The following is a 21,003-nucleotide window of genomic DNA, read 5'->3' on the forward strand; positions in this document are numbered from 1 at the left end:
ACCGTATTTAGTGTAATGCAGAACAATAATGGGACAAAATGCAGAACAATAATGGGAGTTATACTTAGGTAGTCTTCTATAAATGAATATATTCACAATGTATACATTAATATATTCACAATGTTTTGAATGTTATTGGAAGCTGTGTCATAGACATTAGGAGGCCATTGTTCATACTGTGTTGTAAGTATACCACACAGGAGATCTCAGCGGCTGTAACATTTGTGGCATTATACCTTGCTTGTGTGTGTGTGTGTGTGTGTGTGTGTGTGTTCATCTGTCCATGAGATCATGACTGTTCATCCATAATGATGTGTCACTGCTGTTGTCTGTCTGGGCTCTTGCATGACGCTGGCTCGCTTGCACACTGCACTGCTCTCACAACACCTTGCGCTTCCCTGCTAATCAGCTCGCTACCCCCCCCTCACGCTTGGCTCCAGCTTGGCCCGGCGGGGTGATGTCGCTGACATCACCTGTGGTCCTGACCAATAACACAAGGAGCCATGGTTCTTGTCTGTTGCATGAAGCATGGAGTTTTTTATTATTATTTTTGTTTTGCATGGCATGTTAAGGAAACGGGCCTTCCAGTACGCCTGTGTTCCTGACGTCACTAACCCGCACAGCCAGATACATGACCTGATAGCTTGACAGACTCTCAAACTCAGTGTGGCCCACTCTGTGAGCTCCATCTCCACTGAGCCATCATTGCATGCCAGTTGAACCCAACCAAAGGCATGTACCTGGCTGTGAGCATGTGTTCAGTTGTCAACAGCCAACCTCAGATTGGCATTTTTTTTTTTTTTTAAGATATGTCTTGTGTACTGCTTAGAAATGTTTGTTTTTGGTTTTTAATATCTTTGTTTTGTTTGAGTTTTTGTTGAAAGACGGTTAAAAGCTTCACTAAAGATTTGTTTTGGTTTGCTGGTAGTCACTAAGCAAAGCAAGCTAGGTTAATTGAGACAGAAAATAATCAGCAGAGCTGCCTAATACCTGCCTGCCATGTCAGTTAACTGCCTCTAAGGCCAGTCTGGCTAACGCCCTGTTCCCCTAATACCCCCTCTGCCATGAGCCCTTTACCCCTTTTACCCCTGTGCTGTCCATACCCTCTGCTTCCTCTCCCTGCTCTCCCTGCTTCTCCCCCCAGCTGTAAGGCCAGTGTCAGTGCTCCAGAGCCCCTCTCTCTCTCTCTCTCTGTGCAGTCGCCCCACCTGTGCTCTTTTAACCTCCATTTTGTCTTCTCTTCATCCAGCCCTAAAGAAGAATAATATTACTAAATTTCCCAATGTCCACTCGAGGGTAAGGAACTCCTCCAATAGTACCCCTGTGGTGGTGGATGTGACCCAGACCTGGCAAGCACCTCTTTTTTTACCTCCTACCCACCCCACCCCTCCCCTCCCCCCTCTCCCCCTCCACCCCTCCCTTCCCTCTCCCTCTGATAACTTTACATGTTCAGTTAACCCCTCAGTCTTTCCCATCTCTTCCTTACCTCTTTTTGCATGATCACCAAACAATCAGATTACTGTGTGTGAAATGATAATGTGGAATGTCAATCCCCAGTCTTACTTCCTTTCCACTGGTATTTCTTTGAGATGTGTTAAGATCTTATTCTCAGAAACACAGGGGGAATCCCACCTACTCATAAGCAGACCGGTTTTATTGACAGGGCAATCATTGATGGCTATAAATCCCTCCCCAAACCCAACATACAGATATCACTGTATACCATTTATAGATTATATTTTTGGCACGTTAGTTCGCGTTACTTTATTTTTTATTTTTTAAACCTCAAGTTGCTTTGTGTGACTGCCAGTCAGCCATGCAGCCCTTTTGTTATCCGGGGCTTGCACCCAGCTGTCACCATGGCGACGTATGACTGACAGCCCCCCTCTCTCTCTCCCCTCCTGTCCTCAGATCTTCGCAATCAGCCGTACAGACGAGCCGACGCGGTGAGGAGGAGCGTGAGGAGGCGCTTTGATGATCAGAACCTGCGGCCGCTCAATAACTCAGAGGTGGTGATGTGAGGGATGAGAGTATGTGATATGGGGGAGAAAGGGGGCGAGAGAACGAGAGGGGGAGAGGGTGAGAAAGAAAGGAGGAAGAGGAAAGGGCGGATGCCTCAGGATGAAGGACCGTGAACGGATAGGGATTGAGGAAGATGGGGTCTGGGAGGTCACACAATGGGGAACTCAAGACAAGCCAAGTGCCTGAACTTAATGATTTGTTTTTTTTCTGTGCGGATACGATCAAAATGTTTTTGACTTTGTTCGGATATTGTGTTTACTTCAAGTACTGACTTGATCTGGCTTTAAACTTTTTGTCATTGTTTTCGTTTTCCTACTTGTAAAACTGGACACATAAGAACACGGTTGTTTTTAATGCTTTACCTCCGTTTGGTTTAACTCTTAGAAAGAACACAATGTCAAAGACATACTTCTGTAAGCATGAACATTACTCCAACAAAGGTCGCCATACTATGAAATCCGATAGTATCTTCTTACATTCCGGTGCCATCGCCATCATGCTTGGATCATTCCAAGTGCTCGAGCAGCACTTCAAAACAACATTTCCCCCCTTCTATTCAAGGGCTACTTTTTATAAGAGGAATATATCCTGCTTCCAGCCATCCAAACCAGTACGCTTAAGTCGAAGTGCAGCATGTTGTATGTTTGTATGTAACACACCAGGCAGACGTTCTGCTGAAGCAGGAGGAGCAGAGGAAGTGGCAGAGGGAGCGCAGGAGATGATGGGTGGGGGGGGGGGCAGATGTAAGGGTTAGGGTGGATGGGACAAGGCCAATGTGGACTGTACACAATCGCAGGCCGCCAACGCTAAGGCTCTGGCCTTGCCTTTATCAGTGTTAACATGGGTTAGTGGACCAAACCGTATAAATGGGCCGACGCTGGAGGAGCTCGTAGCAGATCACCATCTCAAGTTAGAGAGGGAAGTGGCCACTCATTGAACCTGTGCGAATAAGAACAGGATGAAATCATAAGAGTGATGGAGAGAGAGAGAGAGAGATTAGAGACGTAGATGAGTGTACTGTAGGATTACAGTTCATAGCGCTCACTGAATTGAACACGCAAAAGGCTCGTTACAAAACCAAATCGGGAGGAGAAACTGGATTCTGATTTTCCGCAGTCTGGAAAAAAAAAAAAAGCTGCCTTCAAGAATGGAGGCACTCGTGTCCACCACTCATGATTTTATTGTATAGTATTTAACCACTAAGACCATTAGCCATTCATTCCGTTCAGCTACACTTGATGGGAGTGCCAGTCCATATCACCATTAAGTTCTATTAAATACTACAAGTGAAAACAAACAAAAAAAATCTAAATGTACAGATATTTTGCTACAAAATGTTTTTTTTTAACTTTTACCTTTTAATCCACTCATTTGCAAAAAAGGATAATATTGTACATATTGTTTAAAACAACACCCTGTGCTATACATCTTGAATGTTATTTTAACTTATAGTTTTTTTTGTCGTTTCATTTTGTGTATTAAATTAAGCTGAGAACATGAATCTGGCTAATAGCGGGTTGATGGAAGCGGTCATGCATCATGATCGACCAACATCACGGAGGAATGGGACAGTTTGTCTGGACTACAAAGGTTGTAGAGGCCATAAACATTATAGTGCAACCATCTGCTGTCTTAACACATTCAACTTCATCCTATAGACTGGGTTAATAACTGGCATGTTTTTATTTTATTTTGTTTTGATCAGAAATGTATTTTAGCCAGTAAAAAATATGTGTATCACAAAAATACTTTTTAATAACAGATCTCTAAGTTAGATCCATGATTTCTCAATGACTATGATTAAATAAAAGTATTTACACTACCATAATTTTCTGTGAATTTGTTGTCCCTTTTGTCAGTAGCCCACAGAAATGGAATTTGTTTCACTCAGTTAAAACCCCAGGAAAGTGAGTCTGCTTACTTTTTATAGCCAACAAATATTTCAAAACGCATACAAATATACTTGTCCATTTCAATTATTTTTTATTACATATGAATCATGACCTCTAGGCATTACATTTAAAATAATTTCCAAGATGCTTGCAAACCTGGTTGCTTCAATCAGTCCCTTGGTACCAAATGCAAAAACAAAATGTCCATTTCTGCTATGATTCAGATAAGATGGGCTTATCCCTGAATATGATCTCAGAGCAGTGAAAACTATTCACAGGAAATTGATGATTTAAGTTTGCATGTGAATGCTATCAATAAGGCAGTCACAGTAAAAGTGGGTGGCTTTTATTTTTCGTCATCAATTATCAATCGAGTTACATACACGGCTACCTACAAAAATAAGAAAAAGACTTTCAAAATGGCAACATAGGTAGCTAAAGAGAAGCGAAATCTGGGTCACAGAATGACAGTGCTGGTAACCTTGCATCACAACTAGTCACACAGAAACCAACTGAGTGTCTGATGACAAAACAAAAAAACAAACAAATAAAAACCAAAAAAAGAGTCACCAGTACAGCGTTTTCCCAACAGCGCATTCACTCACCCTGCCCCATGCAGGAGAGACGTGACCCAGGCGTGTGGTGTGTGGCATGTTGCCTGGGGAGCGGACAGGGAGAGAACTGGAGGAGGAATGCATTTTCGGCACAGGGAGGGTTAAAAACAAACGAGACAAACAAACTATGGGGCATCCAGCTGTTCTAGAAGGGTCCGTCTCCTCTTCTCCAATTCGCCCTCGCTCAGTTCACTGCCAGATGTATCCCAACCCCCCTGAGACACAGGAGAGGTGCGGTGGAAGAAGAGAGTTTATAAAACGGTTCTGACAGCACACAAAACACTTTGGAGAGAAAGAGAACAGGCCGAAAAAGCAGCAAACAAGCTACAACCTTCAGCCGCAGTGAAATTCACACCGTAATCCTCTGTGGTCACTTAACTTGACTGGTACCCAATTTCTATTTCTTATTTCAAATTTCAATACACTGGTTGGCTCAAATCTCCAAATAATTCTTTATCAGACCCTTGTCCAGGTGTCATTCTACTCTGCTCAGAGGACCCAGAGCATGACTGAGACCTAATCCTGCTCAAATACTCCTTAATTAATTAATCAAATGATCAGTAATTCTTTGATATCCAGAGACGGGTGTGTTCACCTAAGCGAAGGCAGAATTAAGACAAACTATAGACACATCTCTGGAGACATGTTTGAGACTCACGCTGTGCTCTGCGGTGACGTGTGGTCATTTGGTGTGGGAAGCGGTCGGCCTTACCTCCTCTTTCGTCGATTTCCTCTTGGGTGACTTCTGTTTGGACGATGAGCGAGGCTTCCCTCTGGACTTGTCGTTTTCTTTGTCTTTCTCTCGGTCCTTCTCACGCCCTTTCCGGTCCCTCTCTCCGTCGGACTCGGGGGAGGCCTGGGGTGGTGGGGGGGTGAGAAGCACAGTCAGCACAGTGGCACAGCCCTACCCAGCCTCTGGGTCTCCATCAGGGGGACGGGATGTGGTGCTACACTCCCCTTAAATCGCTTTCCACTTACCGACTTGTGACGCCTCTTCTTGCCCTTCTTCTTGTGTTTCTTTGACTTCTTATAGCTCCTCTCTGCAAACAAACCAGTTAGCAAATCATTAGCCTGCGGGCGTCAACTTGGGCATCATCAGCAGGAGTGGGGCACTGAGGCGCCTGGCACACGCCAGTGCCCCATGGCTCTGTGAGCGGGGGGTGAACACACACCTGACTCTCCGGAGGAGGAGTGCTCTGACGGGGACTTGGAGGTTGAGCGCTGCTTCTTCTTCTTTGAGTGGTAGTCATCCTCCTCAGACTCAGAGCCCTGGAGGGGGACAGGAGACAGGCGGCACAATGAGGAGACATCCTTTGGACAAGACTTCTAACAAGACTAGTCCTAAACCACCTGCAGCAAGATTCTACTTAACTATTTCTACTATGTCATACGGGCTTACAAAAACGGTGAAGAAAAGTTTTTTTTTTTTTTTTTTTGAAGTCAACACCATCAAACACTGTGCCATTTCATTTTATTTGACTTCTAACACTTCTCCACATTTGTCTTTGCATATCTGGGTTTTAAACAATCTGTTCACATACAATTTCACTGGTTAGTGAGTGAGTGCAGATTCACGGCTAACGAAACACACAAACGAAAGAAACGTATCCACGTTTGAACGCTGCGAGACTACTGGCCGTCTTGTTAATGAACAAGAACAGCTTGTTCCACACTGAAATACTCAGGTGTGAGACACCAAAGAGAAGAAGAAGAAAAAAAAGACGCCAGACAGTAAACACATCCTGCGATGTGTGGTGCAGCCACATCTGGGGTGTTGATAAACTGACACGTTGCTGGGACTCTGGCACGCTTGCCTTCTGCACGCGACAGACTAGACAGCTAAGATGGGGTGGGGGGGTACTGACCGAACGAGAGCGTGATCGCTTCCTGTGGTGCTTCTTCGACTTCTTGGAGTGCTTCTTGTTCTTGGAATGATGGTGCTGACATTCGTGCTGCAGGACGACAGAGAAAGACAAACAGACGGTGTGTTAGGACTAACTCGCTGCATTCAAACACACACGGCTGGTGACGAGAGTGTGCCAGATAGAGTCCTCAAATAGTGCGTAGTTACCTCCAAGACATGAATGAAATCTTTAAATATCCTCTTCCTCTCGGACTCCAGTGTCACGTCCTCGAACGCAGGCTCCTTTAGGAATCGCTCTCGCGCCTGAAGGAGACCACGGCCAGAGAACAAAATAATTAGAGCAGGAAAATAGGTTGTTTGGAGCAAAGCCCATCAAAGCACATACAACCATATCTATGTCTAAATGCATCTTTTTGAATCGCTTACTTGATTAATGTAGTATACTAAAGCAGTAATGCACACTTAGATTCAATGCCACTACACACTCAGTTACACACTCAGACACTTGCATACATACAGTACATCTAAACAGACGTGAGGTTTTGCTTCACTGGGTTTTTCACTTAGGCTAGGTGTGTGTGTGTGTGTGTGTGTGGCTGAGCTACGGTTGCCCGGCCCGGCGGGACACTCACCTCTTCCCAGGTGACGTCGGGCTCCAGCGGCGGTGTGGCCTGCTTCAGCATGCTCTTGAACGTCGCCTCCTTCCTCTTCATCTTCCTCGCCTCCTCCTTCTCACGCTCCCTCTCCCGCGCCTCCGCCTTCTCCAGCAACTGCACAGATACACACAGGACTTGGCATCACTAGGGTGCCTTATCAATACTGGGCAAATCAGCACATCAGTTTTCAGAAGGACGGTGTCCTCAGGTATGTTATGATATGTCCATGTGTAATAAAACTGCTAACAACAAGTAGGTGAGGAATGATTAGGTTAACTGTCCATATGCGGGAAGCATGAGTTTGTCCAGTTCTGCTGAGTTTTGGCAGGACGAACACCTAATGTCGATAGTGGGAGCTCAGCTGGGCCGTGACTCGTGCACCATATGCTAAAATATGTGCACATAACACGTATATCGAAATTCAAAAATCTCTTGGACGTCTTCTTAGCTGTATGACTAAATTCAGAAGTGTCTCAGACCAGCGCTGTGATTCGCCTGGTGTGCCACATTACCACACACACTAAGCCAATCACCTCCGATAGAAATCATACATCATCTGAGTACAGCTGTCGGTTCTTGACCCCCGAGTTCCACTTACGCTGTTGAAGGCTAGCTTGATGTTGCCTGCGTCCAGTGTGGTGGCTCTCTTGTCTGAGCTGATGACCGAGCCAAAGTCCTCGAAGGTGCTGTTGATCTCCACCAGGAAGCCTTTATCCTGTGATAAGAAGAAGAGTACACTGTGAATGTGGCTGAACGCTGATGGCCAAAGGGGAATTTTCAGTTTGGAGGAAGAGTTTGTCCAGACCTTGAGGATGTCTTTGATGATCCTCTTCTCGTCGTGGTAACGGGCTTTCAGGTCCTCCACGTAGAACTTAAATAGGTCGAGGGGTGTGGAACCTACAGTATACACAACACAAACAACATTGTGTGTCAACAATGTCAGGGATGCTACCCACATGAATATGCGTGTGGAAGAATGCATGTGTGTGTGCAACTCTATGCTCTGCGTGTGTGTGTGTGCGCGTGTATGCGCATATGAGTGTGTGTGCATATGTGTGTGTGTGCGCATATGAGTGTGTGTGCATATGTTTGTGTGTGTGTGCATATGCGTGTGTGAGTTAGTCCATTACCTGGCTGGCCCAGCATGTTGCTGAAGCGGATGTCTGAGCTGATGGTGGGGTACATCTCCATCCAGGCCGACATGGAGTGGAGCTGCCCGTGCTCATGCAACTCATCCAGGAATTTCTGAAAATGAAGCGTGTAAGTAAATGCAACTGCACTGGCCCCACTCGCACGGACTGACATTTCCCACCGAGCTCCCATGGCAGTCCATTAGCTGCCATAAGGCACATTTTATTAGGCCGGCTGTTACTGCATTACCCCAAAATGACATTTCAGATGTCAACACCCCGACATAAAACATCCCCTGATAGAAAGTCTGAGCGAGGAGGGTAGAGAGAGAGAGAGAGAAAAAGAGAGAGCCAGCATCAGCCATTATGTGTCACCCTTCGCCATCTTGCTCTGTGACAGTAAATTCACTCTCAGAACAGCTTAATAACGGCACAGGCCGAGGCGGGGGGGCATCAACACTGCCCGTGCAGAAAGGTCATCCGGCTGCTTTTCCTTGGCGGGTGGCGGAGAGGCACCGTTCCCATGGTGATGGGGTGGGGGGGGGGCTCACCTGGAAGGCCTCTCTGTTCTTCCTCTGGCGGCGGCGCTCCCTCAGCAGGCCCTTCTGCTTCTCGTCCTCTTCCTCCTTCTCCAGGGCGCGGATGTGCTCCTCGAAGCAGATGAGTGCGTCCTCCTTATCCATGTCTGCGCACGAGACAGCAGACGTCAGTGGGGGAAAGATACTCATACATATACATGTGTATGAATGTATCTATCCAAGAATGTGTCTACATAAATATAACCTTCCCATCTGCAACAAACCTGCTCACAACATAAAAACCTCCAATGTACTTTTTCACTCACCATCACACACAGACACACTTCCCACATACCTATGACTGTTATTATTCCAAACTCTCGCTGTATATACACACAAGTTATGCACACTGGCAGGCACATTTATCAACCCAGTGTTTCCCCTACCGTTATATTAGGGGGGCGCCCCGCCCCCCCCTGGAAGGTCAAGTTAATTTTGTTACATTTTATTTTCTATAAAGCGCCAGATCACAACGGAAGTAATTTAAGGTTACCTTTCCTATAGAACAGGTCTATAGCTTGTTCTTTTATTAAACAAAATAAATAGCCTTATGTTATTTATCTTATTTACACGACGGCATGTAATTTCTGTCTCTACATGGTCGCGCGTTTACAATTCTCTGCTCTCTGTATCGCGCATGGCAGAGTTCCGCCGCGATGCGCGCACGCACACGCACACGCACACGCACACGCACACGCACACGCACACGCACACACACACACACACACACACACACACACACACACACACACACACGAGCACGCTCCCACCAGCGGACAGAATTGGGCTTAAGAATCAGTGCACAGCTACGGACACTTTTAAGCTTTAAAAAAACTAATATCCAGGCGTTCATGAATCCGGCAGAGATCTTTTTCTAGGTAGGGTCGACAATGAGGCCCAATGAGAATGGCTACAACAGACGTGGAAACAGAACGTACGTACAGAATGTCCGCACCGAAAATTCAGAAATAGATGTGGCTTCCATTTTTTATCATTTTCCGCGAGTTGTGCGTGGCCCTTTTTACATAGAGTATGGTAATAAATGTATGAAATGTAACGAAAATTATTTCTTTTGCTGTGAATAATGAAGGAAGCAATAAATCCGATTATTTGCCAAACCCTCAAAAGCTGTTGCCATGGAGATTTAACGTTACTTTCTGTTTGAAGACAAGGTAGAAGCTAGTGTTGAAGAATGGATGACTTGAAATTGGACGACAACAAGGATAGCGAAACAGATTGATAAGCAATGAGAACGGCAGAAACACAGGCAGGACGTCAGATGACGAGACAGATCATAGTGACACAGGCTGTTTTTTTTTTTTCGTCATATGAAGGCTGAGACATTCATAACATTTTATTCAGTCGTACTGGTCCTTTTGTAATGCCAACATGTGCACTTCGTTGTGGATAAGTAAAGCCTATTTTGCTACATTTTTGTAGTCCTGGTAATCTTTTGTTTGGCATATTGGTGAGGTTATTAAGAGGACCATTTCTCAATCGTTTTGTTCTTGATGAATTAATGTTTGTTTATTAATCAATTATTTTTCAACAAATAACTCAATTATAATTACAAAGAGAACAATTCACAACTTTTTATCGCAACTTTAACTTGTTTTGCCAATTTCATTGCAACAAAAACCTAAAAATAAAAACTTTCATCGCAACTTTTTGGAAAAGCTCCTGCGAAATTAGGAATTTTAGGCCACAAATATCTCAAAAAATGTTCTTCCAGAATCCCAGAAAGATACACCACTGCAGCGACAAAAGCTGCACACTTTGTGGATAATTGTCATAAAAAGACATGTTCCGATGTTTAGTTGTTATATTGACTGCTGTCATTAAAAGAAACACATGAACACCATGATTCCTTTAAGCGTTTGTGTCGGTGGCCATGCCACGCCGCGCCGCGCACCGTGCCGCAGCCCCCCCCCCCCCCAAAGCTGTAAACCTAGGGGAAACACTGCAACCTTAACACAGACACACTTCCAAACTACCTGAGAAAAGTTACACGCAGCTGCTCTCTCTCTCCACACACACACACACACACACACACACACACTTCACAGACCCTAGCTGGATGACAGTCACATGGCACATTTTTCACCCGCTCGCTTTCACAAATCCGTACGAGTCTTCACACCCCCACACAGCCGATCAAAACTGTGAACGTGAACGTGAACACACACACACACACACACACACACACACACACACACACACACACACACACACACACACACACACACACACACACACACACACACACACACACACACACACACACACAGCATCGTCCATCTCCTTCTGTATCTCCCCCTTCACCCAGGCGCTCCACTGCCACCCTGAGCCCCTGCTTTATCAGCCTGCACAGGCCGCCACTCTCCCGCATTACTTATGCATGCACACAGAGGCAGCCACCACAGGAGCAGGCAGGGCGACTTTATCTTCCTACAGCAAGCCTCAGGCTTCTGAGCGCGTGTGGAAAACGGGGAAATGGGGCCGGCCCTTCAGAGGGACAGGAGGTGGAGGTTTGGATGGAGAGGGAGAGGGAGAGGGAGGGGGAGGGACCTACTCTGGAGCTCCTCGTCCTCGGCGAAGGTGGGGTTGTCCAGGAGGTACTGCTGCGCCTCCGACCATGTGGTGCGGTGTGTCACGTTGGCCATGTTGTCAAGGATGTTCTTCAGGGCCTCCCAGTTCCTCTTGCGCAGCTGCTTGGCTTGTTCCTGCGGCACAGAGGAGCGACGAGGGAGACAGTCAGGAGACGGAGGCGCCAAGAAAAACAACATGACAAACATCCACACATATTTTCAGTCAAGAAGGAAGCAATTATTCTTCCCAAAAGTATTGTATGTATGTCTCTATGTGTGGTAAAGGACTGTGCTGCCAGCTGCTTACTCCACAAGCTCAGTTTCCTCATCAAACTAATAGATTGCACAGAAGCTGAGGGCTATTCCACACAATCATGAGGGGAAATCTGAGCCTGTAGTCCTCTGCTAAGCCGAGGTGGCTCGGTTGTTTTTGTTGGGAATACAAACAATTAAGGAACTCAACCAATTCTACCATTCAATATATGCCTGACTGAGTCCAACTCAGGTCACTTGACCAAGGGTGTTATGCAGTGATTTTACCTTCTCCTTTTTGGCTAGGTAGAACAGCACGTCCTCATAGATCTCCAGTCTGTCTCTCTCTGGGACGGTGGACCACACCTCCTGCTCTCCAAACATCTGCTCCGCTTTCCTGAAACACACACAGTCAGGTTTCAACACGTGTTCTCCTGCAGAACCCACATCTGTCCACACGGTGGCAGTACAATATTTCCGAAATCTCCCAGCCCACATCTGCTCAGCTCGCGCCGGGAAGCCGACTGCTTGTAAAGTTTGCCGATACTGCATCGCTCGGATGCAAATTATACGACTTGTAAATTATTCGCAAATAGCTCACAGTGTGTGGCAATGACGAGACGACACGTGCAAAGCCCCCCTTTTCACCAGCCACTGAAGCTATGCCAGGACGTAACCATGACGACGACAAAAATTGCAGACTGGCGGGAGGTCAAGTTCACGACACAATCACTGCTCCAAGAACCCGTGGCTCCTGATGAAAGGCTTTGTGCCTGTGGCACTCCGGTTCAACCCACTAGGACAGCAATATGCCCCGCAAATCTATTCTGGGCACGCCATATATTTAACATAATCAACCATCCAGTCTCAGAAGCAAATGTGCAGATCCAAAATGGCTGCTTCCCTACTGCTTGAGGCGAAACTAAGCCTGTAAGGGTCACAGGAGAAACTAATTGGTTCCAGTGGTTCAGCCCACTAGCCACCCAATCCCCCCCCCCCCCCTCCGCCATCTCTGCATGGCCTGGCCACTGGGGCCTGCGCTCACTTGTATCTGGTGGTGGAGGTCATCTTCTCGTGGTTCTCCAGGAAGCGCTGGAAGGTCTCCTTGGACTCTTTGTACTTGATGCGCGCCTCCTCCTTCTCCTCCTTCTCCGTCTGCACCTTGTAGGCGTTGAAGGCCTGCTTCTTCTCGCTCAGCTTGGGCAGGGCGCTGTGGACGGGAAAGACAGAGCGAGAGAGAGAGATAAATAAAATAAAAAAGACACAGAGAGAAAGAAGAAAAAAAACAGAGAGAGAGACTGGCCAGATGGCAAGACAGCCCCACACCCAGGGAGGCCCTGAGGGAGAGGAGCTGAGACCCAGAGGAGCCTACCTGTAGCGGGGGTCATTGATGATCATCTTCATGGCCTGCTCCCAGGAGGCGTTGGAGGAGACACCCTAGGGGATACGAAAGAGGGGAGAGGAGGAGAGAAAAAAGAGAAATAAGGCAAGAGGAGAGAGAGAAAAAAAAAAGGAGAGAGTTCAGAAGTCTGTCTGAGGGGCATTGCTTTCAGACGATCCTACAGGAGTAGTCGGTGTGAATTATTTGTGCCCTACCATACGCGTCTGGTGGGTTTGGACATAAAGGGTACAAAAGTGAAATTGCGTAAGGACGCGTGTATGCACACGTGTGTGTGCGCATCTTCATCCATCTGTGTGTGTGCGTGAGTGTGACAGTGTGTCTAATCCGGCAGAACAACAACACAGCGCGGTGAGGACCAAATGTTGCTCTTTGGCAGGCGCCTGACCAGGTGATGCATTTTGTTAATTACCGGCGAGTGTGAGGCACAGCAGCGGCGGCGGCGACAGTGACAGCAGCGTCGAGTAACAGCTCGTAATTTATAGAAATGCCAGTGGCTTACATAAGTGCCCTTTTCCCCGCCTGTCTCAGTGAGAGAGACAGAGATAACCCTTCATCCATTATGAACCGATATCTGTGAGTTCCACTCGCCTCGTCAGACTTAATTCCACTCTAACGCAGCGGAGCATGCAGTTCCCCCCTCGCCCTCGTCTTATTCCCTGACTGAGCGCGCTCACGTCCCCCCCTATCCAAGAACTCTAATTATAAAGACACAGCAATTAAGAGCTCCTAGGAAACAACAGGAGGGGGGGTGGGGGGGCAGTGTGGATTCTCAGAGGACAGCTTTGTGCGCCAAATTAAAGCGTGCTAAATATAGAAACATAAAGGCAGCTACTCTATCCTCCGCCCCCCTGCTTTCTTCCAACCTCACAACACAACACACAAACACACACACACACACACACACACACACACACACACACACACACACACACACACACACACACACACACACACGCAACAGGGGCTCATCTCAGACCTCTGCTCCCGTGACTACGGGAAAATGAGGTGGTGTGAGTGTGTGTCTGTGTGTGTGTCTGTGTATTTGTGAGTGAGTGAGTGCCTGTGAGGGACGAAGTAGGGGAGTTGAATCCGGCTTCTCTTTCATCAGCATGCACTTTCCACCCAAAATCAAACAAACAGCAGTGTTAATTTATCCCTCGCTGCCTAACGCCATGGGTGCGTTGGGGGAGGGGAGGGTGTGTGTGTGTGTGTGTGTGTGTGTGTGTGAGAGAGTGTCAGCCCAGATCAGCAGCATCCCTCACCTTCTCCTTCAGCAGCTCCTTGAAGGCCTGCTTGGCCTCTTCCTTCGTGTTCCACTTGTAGACCTTCTTCACCAGCTCTGGGCGCTCATCTTTGTTGACGTCATTGCTGTGGACCCGCCAAGGACAGGGAGAGGACATTAGAGAGAGACAGCAAGGACACTAGCACAGCACCTGCACTGGACAGCTCATGGGGGGGGGACCAAAATGGTCCACATACTCTGTCATGTCTCAAAATGAAAGTCCTCATTCCACATATCGATAGGAAGGGTGGCACAAGACAGGAGAACATGAGACGCAACCGGCTGTCCGGTGTAGCGTGACGTGACGGCTGCACAAGACGTTCTTAGGGGCCTGTGGGAACCCTGCAGAGGGTTTCATAGCACTTGTGGATTTGACAGACACAGCAAGGGCCTAATGAATTATTCACAGTGGTGTTTTTTTTATGGTACTGTCTGTATAATGTATGCTCTGTGCACTAGCACTTGTTGTGAAAGGGGATCGGAGCACCGAGAGCGAAAGGGAGCGAGGTGGAGAGAGAGAGAGAGAGAGAGAGAAACAGACAGTCTTAGAAACCCCTCGTACCTGAGGGGGGCCTCCACACCGGGCGCCTCCTCTGTGTTGTTGATGGGCATATCCGGGGGGATCTCGGCGGGCGGCGCCGTCACGTACATGGTCTGGTCTTCGACGACAGCGGCAGCAGTTATACTGGCGGCGGCGGCGGCCTCGGGGTCAGCGACCGGAGCCATGGCAATGGCGGTCTCTGGTTGGACGGTCACGGCAACAGTAGGCATCGTTCCTGGAGCTGCTGCATCAGCCGTGCTGCGATTCATCAAGCCACATCGACACACATAAAACACCTCAACATAGCCACACCTCTCTATATGCTACATTACTGTGAAAAAGGTTTCATGTTTACTGTTTGGTCAACTGATCCATCACACTCCTGGATATTAGAACACAGTACTCCAACACGAGTCATCTCAATGACTGAAAAAGCTAAGGACCATTAAGCACAACAGTCACAACTTACCCGTTCTCTTCTGCTTTGATCATAGCTGAAAATAAAAGGAGAAGACACCAGCATTGGAGATTAGAATGAGCAGGACTGCTTCCAATTCAACACCACAGAAACACCTGACAATACCCTTCCACACCCTCCCTACCATGTCAGGCACTGAATTATCTGTTTATTTTGGCACTCATTTAACGTGGCACAATATAAAAAGGCGATAATGAAAGACGTGCCGCAATGAAGGCACAATCTGAAAGGTCTAAATTTAGCTCAGTCTCAGGTTATTGATCTTCACACTCACCCTCCAGGTCCTCCAGCTCTTTGGGCTTAGTCCAGCGAGACTCCTTCGACTGGGAGTTGTAGTAGTAAGGCTTGCCAGTGTCCGATTTAAACTCTTTCCATGGACACTTAGACAACATTTGCTGGGAGGAACAAACAGGGTAGATCAATTATGATGTAAACAGCAATTTTACCAAACCACATGCATTGGGTGTTACAATAATTCAATAGAATTTCCATAGAAAACACATTCTTGTCTAAGGATTAAGCTTAAGCTTGTCCAGGAAGCTGTCCGAGGGGAGTAGAAAGCCTAGCTGGCCTTCACCGATGGCCTGAAAGGTCTTGGACACACAGTGTGGAGATAGCAGCCTCTGTCGGCCTATCTGGACAGCCTCTCACGGGTAAAAGCATGACCTTTTCTTCCCAGTCTCAGCAGGGAAAATGTCAAAGAAAGCCGCCCCCCCGGCCCCCCCTTCTCCCCCCGTCCTCCAGCTCCAAAAATACAGCACCTATTGTGAAACTAACACCAGCTGAGGCTGGCTCGTGGAGCCAGGACAGCAGCCTGACAGGCATACACTACGCTATTGATAACAGATCCGACACCTGCAGTTCGGTTTAATGCCAGAGAGACACTGCTATTTCACCACGATTTTGCTACCACGGGGGCATTTGCATAATAACACAGCCATCCTAATCTTGTCAGGCCAAGTCTTCACCCGTGATAAGACACACATTGAGCCTAGGTTCTGATGGAGGGCGCGGCAGCTGACGTGGTATTTCACGATTTTGGCTTTACCATGCAATCACAAATAACACTGACTTTACTAGACAAAAAAAAACATTTGAAGATAATTCACTGAAGACATGCAGCTTAAAGGATTTGACAAAAGGTTAGCGGAGGCTAATGTATCCACTAAGGACCATTGTTCCCATATACCTGCACCTGCTCCTCTGAAGATTATTCATTTCAAACAGTCAAATCCAACACTCCAAGAAAAGTTAATTGTGCCTGTCACTGATGATGGCATCCCTGTGCAATACACAGACAGGCAACAAAAATAAAAACTGGTCCTGAAAACCCAGAAAGAAAGAATAGCGCAATCATTTGTACTTTTCTCAGGCCCTGACCCTACCTCAGCGGGAGACTTGAGCTCATCAGGTTTCTCCCAGGTGGACTGCTTCGTCTCAGTGTTGTAGAAGTAGACCTTCCCATCCAGAGACTTGTGTTCGGTCCACATAGACTTCTGAGAACAGAAAATGTGCTCCGGGATGAGAGACCTTAAGGAGCATCAGCACTGGAATATTTGATCACTCATTAGTTCAGTAGAGATCTGACACGCTGACGTTCAAGCTTTGACTTGCAGTGTGAAGCTTTAAGGATTGCAGAGGAAGGAGAGTGTACCCTTTTACATAGTCAGTCAGTTAGTCAACTCAAGCTTGACTAAAATGCCAATTGTTTGATTATTTAAGAGATTTGTTCTGTGTCTACAGAGATGAGTTTCACAATACATATAAGACACAAATAAGCCCCATGTTGCATGTAGCCTGTCTTAATATAATTGTATACTATCATTTTTACCTTCTTTGGTTGGTCATCTTGTGGGGAGTCGTTTGCTGTGGTGTTTGACTAAAACAGAGAATTCAAATAAAAGGAATAGAGAAAATAATTCCAGTCCTTGGAGGTGGCTGCCTTTCACATTAACATTTTTGGAGAAAATAAATAAGTCGTCTTGAAATATTTTGACAAAATGCATTTTCATAAGTAACTAAACAATGGCAGACTTTCAGGCAAATCTGTTCAAGGGCACCATCTACCATTATCACAAGGAACAATACAGAATCAATTAGAAAGTAAACAGCTTTTCACAGCTGGCTTGGAGGCATACTTACAGTTATCGTAGAAGCACTCAAGCCTGTAAAAAGAGGAAGTAAACATCATTATCTATTTTATTATTTAATTTTGGATCTCACAATATATGTAAACATTGTCATTTTTTTTTTAAAGACTATTTTCATCAACACAGAGCCCTTACCGGTATTGTCTACAGGGCTCACACCAGGCTGTGGAGGCAAGAGAAATTCAAGTAAAAAAAAGAGAGAGGTTTTTGATGGTGTCTAACAAATCACAGTTTACTTTCTCAAAACACCTGTTGATGCAAGTGGCACAAATCTCAGTTTGCTCTTCAAACAGCACCCTTTACATGGCCTTTAAACAGAAACCTGGGTGCATGTACTGGGCATTTCAAGGCTAAATTTGATTTCCACAAGTACAGCTCCTGCCAAACTCTGGTGTGAAAATGGAAATGTTGAAGGATGCGATTTGACGGGTGGAGACTTTCTCCGTTAGCTCTTAAAACAGCAAGCCAAGCAGCTGGCTTCTGTCTGATGTCTCACTTCGCAACACTAGGTGACAATTACATGACATTTACACCATTCCATGCTAATATCACAAGTGTCATTCAGCACTGGCTTCAAAATGAGGGTTAAGTCAATTAATAGGAGCAAAAAACTACGGCTACGCACTTCCAGCATTGCGCCTGTAACGTCACCACCTCCTTATATAGAGATGTGGTTCAAGTATTCAAAATGGTAATCAATGCAGTGCACCTACTTTAATTAAATACGTTTTTTTTTGGTGGATTGATCTGATGGAAACAAACAGCTGTGAACTCCCTTTGTTATACAATGAGTCAAAGCACAATACCAGGCCATTTCTAAGTCTTTGTAATATATGCAAAAGCCCTCATGGCTGTAAAACAACGCAGGTGTGTACGACAACCTCTCACGTCACCAACATCAGTAGACACGGTGAGGGCAGGTGCCCTCCCCACACTGAGGATGTGTTAATTATGTTAATGCTTCCACCACTGACAGCTTGTGGGATCTATTTTTGAATGCACGTAATGGCAAAAGCATTAAAAAAAACTGTGAGAAGACACGTGGCTTACCGGTCCCGTCGGCTGCAGTGACGCAGCTGGCATGCGAGGTGGCATCATCATCCCGGGCATCATAGGCGGCATCATGCCTGGCATCTAATAAAAGAGCTTCATGAAATATTCATCTGACCCGTTAATTTCCCCCCCTCCTGCCTGCCGCCCATGGGGGGGCAGGAGTGGGTATGAATACCCAGCAAGAGGCTGCGGAGCGGAGCCTAGGTGAGAGCGACTTGGCGCATCTCTTCTGAGTGTTAACGCATAACGTGGCTCTGTGCGAAGCGGTCCGTGCCATGGCTACGATCTGCACCCCACTGCCACCTCCTGATCCCACAGTCCCCTCACACCAATTGACATCACACTTTTTAATTAGTAATAAAAAACATGTCATCACACAGGCAGCAAAATGAACTGGCTTAGGCTGAAATGCCAGCTGTGATGGTGATACCATCCTGCTAAAGCCTGCAGGTTAATTCGACACTGATGCCACATCTGACACCCACATATGTTCACTGCAGTGAAAGCACACAATGCACTCCACAAACTGAAACAAACTCGTGAAGTAACTATAAAATAAATAGTCAATAGTCAGTTTGCAAAAAAAACCAATATGTGACACAAAAGCAGCAATGAAAATTAGATGTGCAATAGACAGTGACGTGGAATCTTTCTCTCACCTGTCCCATAGGTGGCCCTCCCATCGGCGGCATCATGGGTGGCATCATGCCAGGTGGCATGCCTGGAGTCATGTTGGGGGGCCTCTGTCCCATTGGGGGCATACCCATAGGTGGGTAATGAGGCGGCATTCCAGGTGGTCCCATCTTTGAAAAGGCAAAACAAAAAAATCGAGTCTAAACCATCTTCTGGTCTAAAAAGCCCCCACAAAAAAATTGATGCCAATAGAATACACGAAAGAAGTGAGCTTTCCGATACCGCCTTACAAAGGGAGACGGCATGCCTGCTAGTGGGATACCAGGAAAAGGAGGTGCTTGGGTCGGACGATTATTAGCATCTGATGATGACTGTCATAAACAAGAGACCCCAAACAGTTACTACTACAGCCCAGGCTACTAGGACTGTATTAACTTATAGTAAGAGTAGCTGTTGCAGTTCCATGACAACTGCCCAAAAGTAAGCAGGCAATCAGTGAAGTCGTGGCCTCATGAAGTGGATATTCGTTAGATGACTAGCATATATCTATAGACATACACAAATACGTCGGTCCAAAATTATATGTACAGACCGGTGACTTGTCGAATTGTATACAACATCCTTACACAGTAGACTAATAACAGTGAACGCCATGTCTTCGGGAATAGATATCGCTTCATAACGTGTTATCCTGTTGACTTGGCCACTAGTAGTGCCGGTAGTTGTACGTATAAGAATGACGTTACAGAAGTGTTAATTACTACTAAATTGACGTAACAGAAAAACGGCCTAATACGTTTTCTAACTCTAATATTCCTTTAGAAGTATATAGTGTGTACAAAAGTATATTCAACCCATAGCACATACATAAGACAAGACACTATGAAAGACCGCCACAACACAGCAATGCTAGTTTGGCTAGCTAACCTGTGAGCATAACACAACTTGGACACTTTACCAATCATTTGGTTAGCTAATATTGGGTGATACAAAGACGACGAGTGAGGTGGTGAATTGTTTAAATGGTAACGTTAGAGTTTGCTATACAGCACCTTAATTATATATGCTAGCTAGTTTATTCAGCTTTCATACGTCTTATGGCTAGCCAGCTATCTATGAATCGCCCGAGATGTGCTTCTTAACACTCATTCAAACGTTGTTCTAGTTAGCCATGTTTTCTCACCGCATCTAGCAATGCTAATCATGGCTAGCTATATGCTAACCGGTGAGCCATTCATGACTAAAACTTGCTACTTCTGCCTCTAATGAAACAAGAGACTGAAAATATTTCGCGGAGTATTTAAAATAACATATTTAATTATTTTCTAAACTTAGACTAAACATTCATTATGATATTAGTGGGGGAAATAGAGAGAAACTTCACTCACCATGTTGGCTGAGTATTTAGCGGCCCAGCTCACCACCCCTCAATAATCTGTCTTCTGATTGGACGAGAGCATCAAAGTTCAAAGGGCATTTGCAAACCCATGAAATATTGCGTACATTAACCTCTGCCTGCGTTAACGCTGCGCAAATTCATCATACCTTTGGTAAAATTGACCCAGCTCCTTTTAATGCCTCAGAAGAACTATGACTGTTCTTTAAATTCCGCAGTGGATGAGCTTATATTTCTTATCATTTACAAGAAATGAAAGAGATGGCAATAATCGGACAACAGGACAATCCTTTCGCTGTAAGGCATATGAAACTGATTATATTCAGTTATGCACAAAGTGCTCGATGCAACAGATTTCTGTATCTCTTCTCAACATCTGAGCTTTAAGAAAAAGAAAAAGAAAAATATCACTGTAGTATTTCTGGAGATGGTATGTAATATCAATACTGTAAAATGAACAAATGAAGCAAGG

General features: G+C 46.0%; 2 protein-coding genes across 5 annotated transcripts in view; one reads left to right on the top strand and one right to left on the bottom strand.

Annotated features, from left to right (window-relative positions):
- The window catches only part of fmnl2a (formin-like 2a), a 59,988-nt gene extending 56,138 nt beyond the window's left edge, over positions 1-3,850 (top strand). Inside the window, exon 27 of one of the 2 annotated variants that reach the window (XM_031557928.2) lies at positions 1,912-2,007. Coding sequence is in view for 1 of the 2 variants with exons in the window: in XM_031557923.2 (XP_031413783.1) it covers positions 1,912-2,021 (110 nt within the window). In the remaining variant the exon portion in view is untranslated. Of the gene's footprint in view, positions 1-1,911 lie in introns of both variants that reach the window. The other variant, XM_031557923.2, reaches the window with a different exon arrangement.
- Positions 3,851-3,988: 138 nt separating this feature from the next.
- prpf40a (PRP40 pre-mRNA processing factor 40 homolog A) lies at positions 3,989-20,628 on the bottom strand. 3 transcript variants are annotated; one of them, XM_012830329.3, is made up of 26 exons: positions 20,524-20,628; positions 19,162-19,305; positions 18,500-18,583; positions 17,585-17,612; positions 17,442-17,464; positions 17,131-17,178; positions 16,685-16,795; positions 15,574-15,694; positions 15,291-15,300; positions 14,843-15,079; positions 14,261-14,366; positions 12,969-13,033; positions 12,642-12,806; positions 11,885-11,993; positions 11,329-11,479; positions 8,730-8,863; positions 8,179-8,293; positions 7,854-7,945; positions 7,647-7,763; positions 7,025-7,162; positions 6,600-6,695; positions 6,394-6,480; positions 5,701-5,797; positions 5,507-5,568; positions 5,241-5,384; positions 3,989-4,743 (listed from the first exon to the last, which is right to left on the bottom strand). In XM_012830329.3, the coding sequence occupies exons 1-26, from the start codon at positions 20,524-20,526 to the stop codon at positions 4,654-4,656; spliced, it is 2,577 nt and encodes an 858-aa protein (XP_012685783.1). In that variant the 5' UTR covers positions 20,527-20,628; the 3' UTR covers positions 3,989-4,653. The 3 variants fall into 3 exon arrangements, with proteins under 3 accessions (XP_012685783.1, XP_012685782.1, XP_031413800.1); XM_012830328.3 differs by having other exon boundaries at positions 15,291-15,315; XM_031557940.2 differs by having other exon boundaries at positions 5,187-5,384; positions 15,291-15,315.
- Positions 20,629-21,003: the final 375 nt, after the last annotated feature.

The sequence above is a fragment of the Clupea harengus genome, chromosome 2 (genome assembly GCF_900700415.2).
Source record: "Clupea harengus chromosome 2, Ch_v2.0.2, whole genome shotgun sequence".
Lineage (NCBI taxonomy): Eukaryota > Metazoa > Chordata > Actinopteri > Clupeiformes > Clupeidae > Clupea > Clupea harengus.

Coding starts and splice junctions, on each gene's coding strand:
- prpf40a (XM_012830328.3), bottom strand. Junction 18,584..19,161: donor GAGGGCCACCTATGGGACAG/GTGAGAGAAAGA, acceptor CTCTTTTATTAG/ATGCCAGGCATGATGCCGCC. Junction 8,864..11,328: donor CGAGGACGAGGAGCTCCAGA/GTAGGTCCCTCC, acceptor TCTCGTGCGCAG/ACATGGATAAGGAGGACGCA.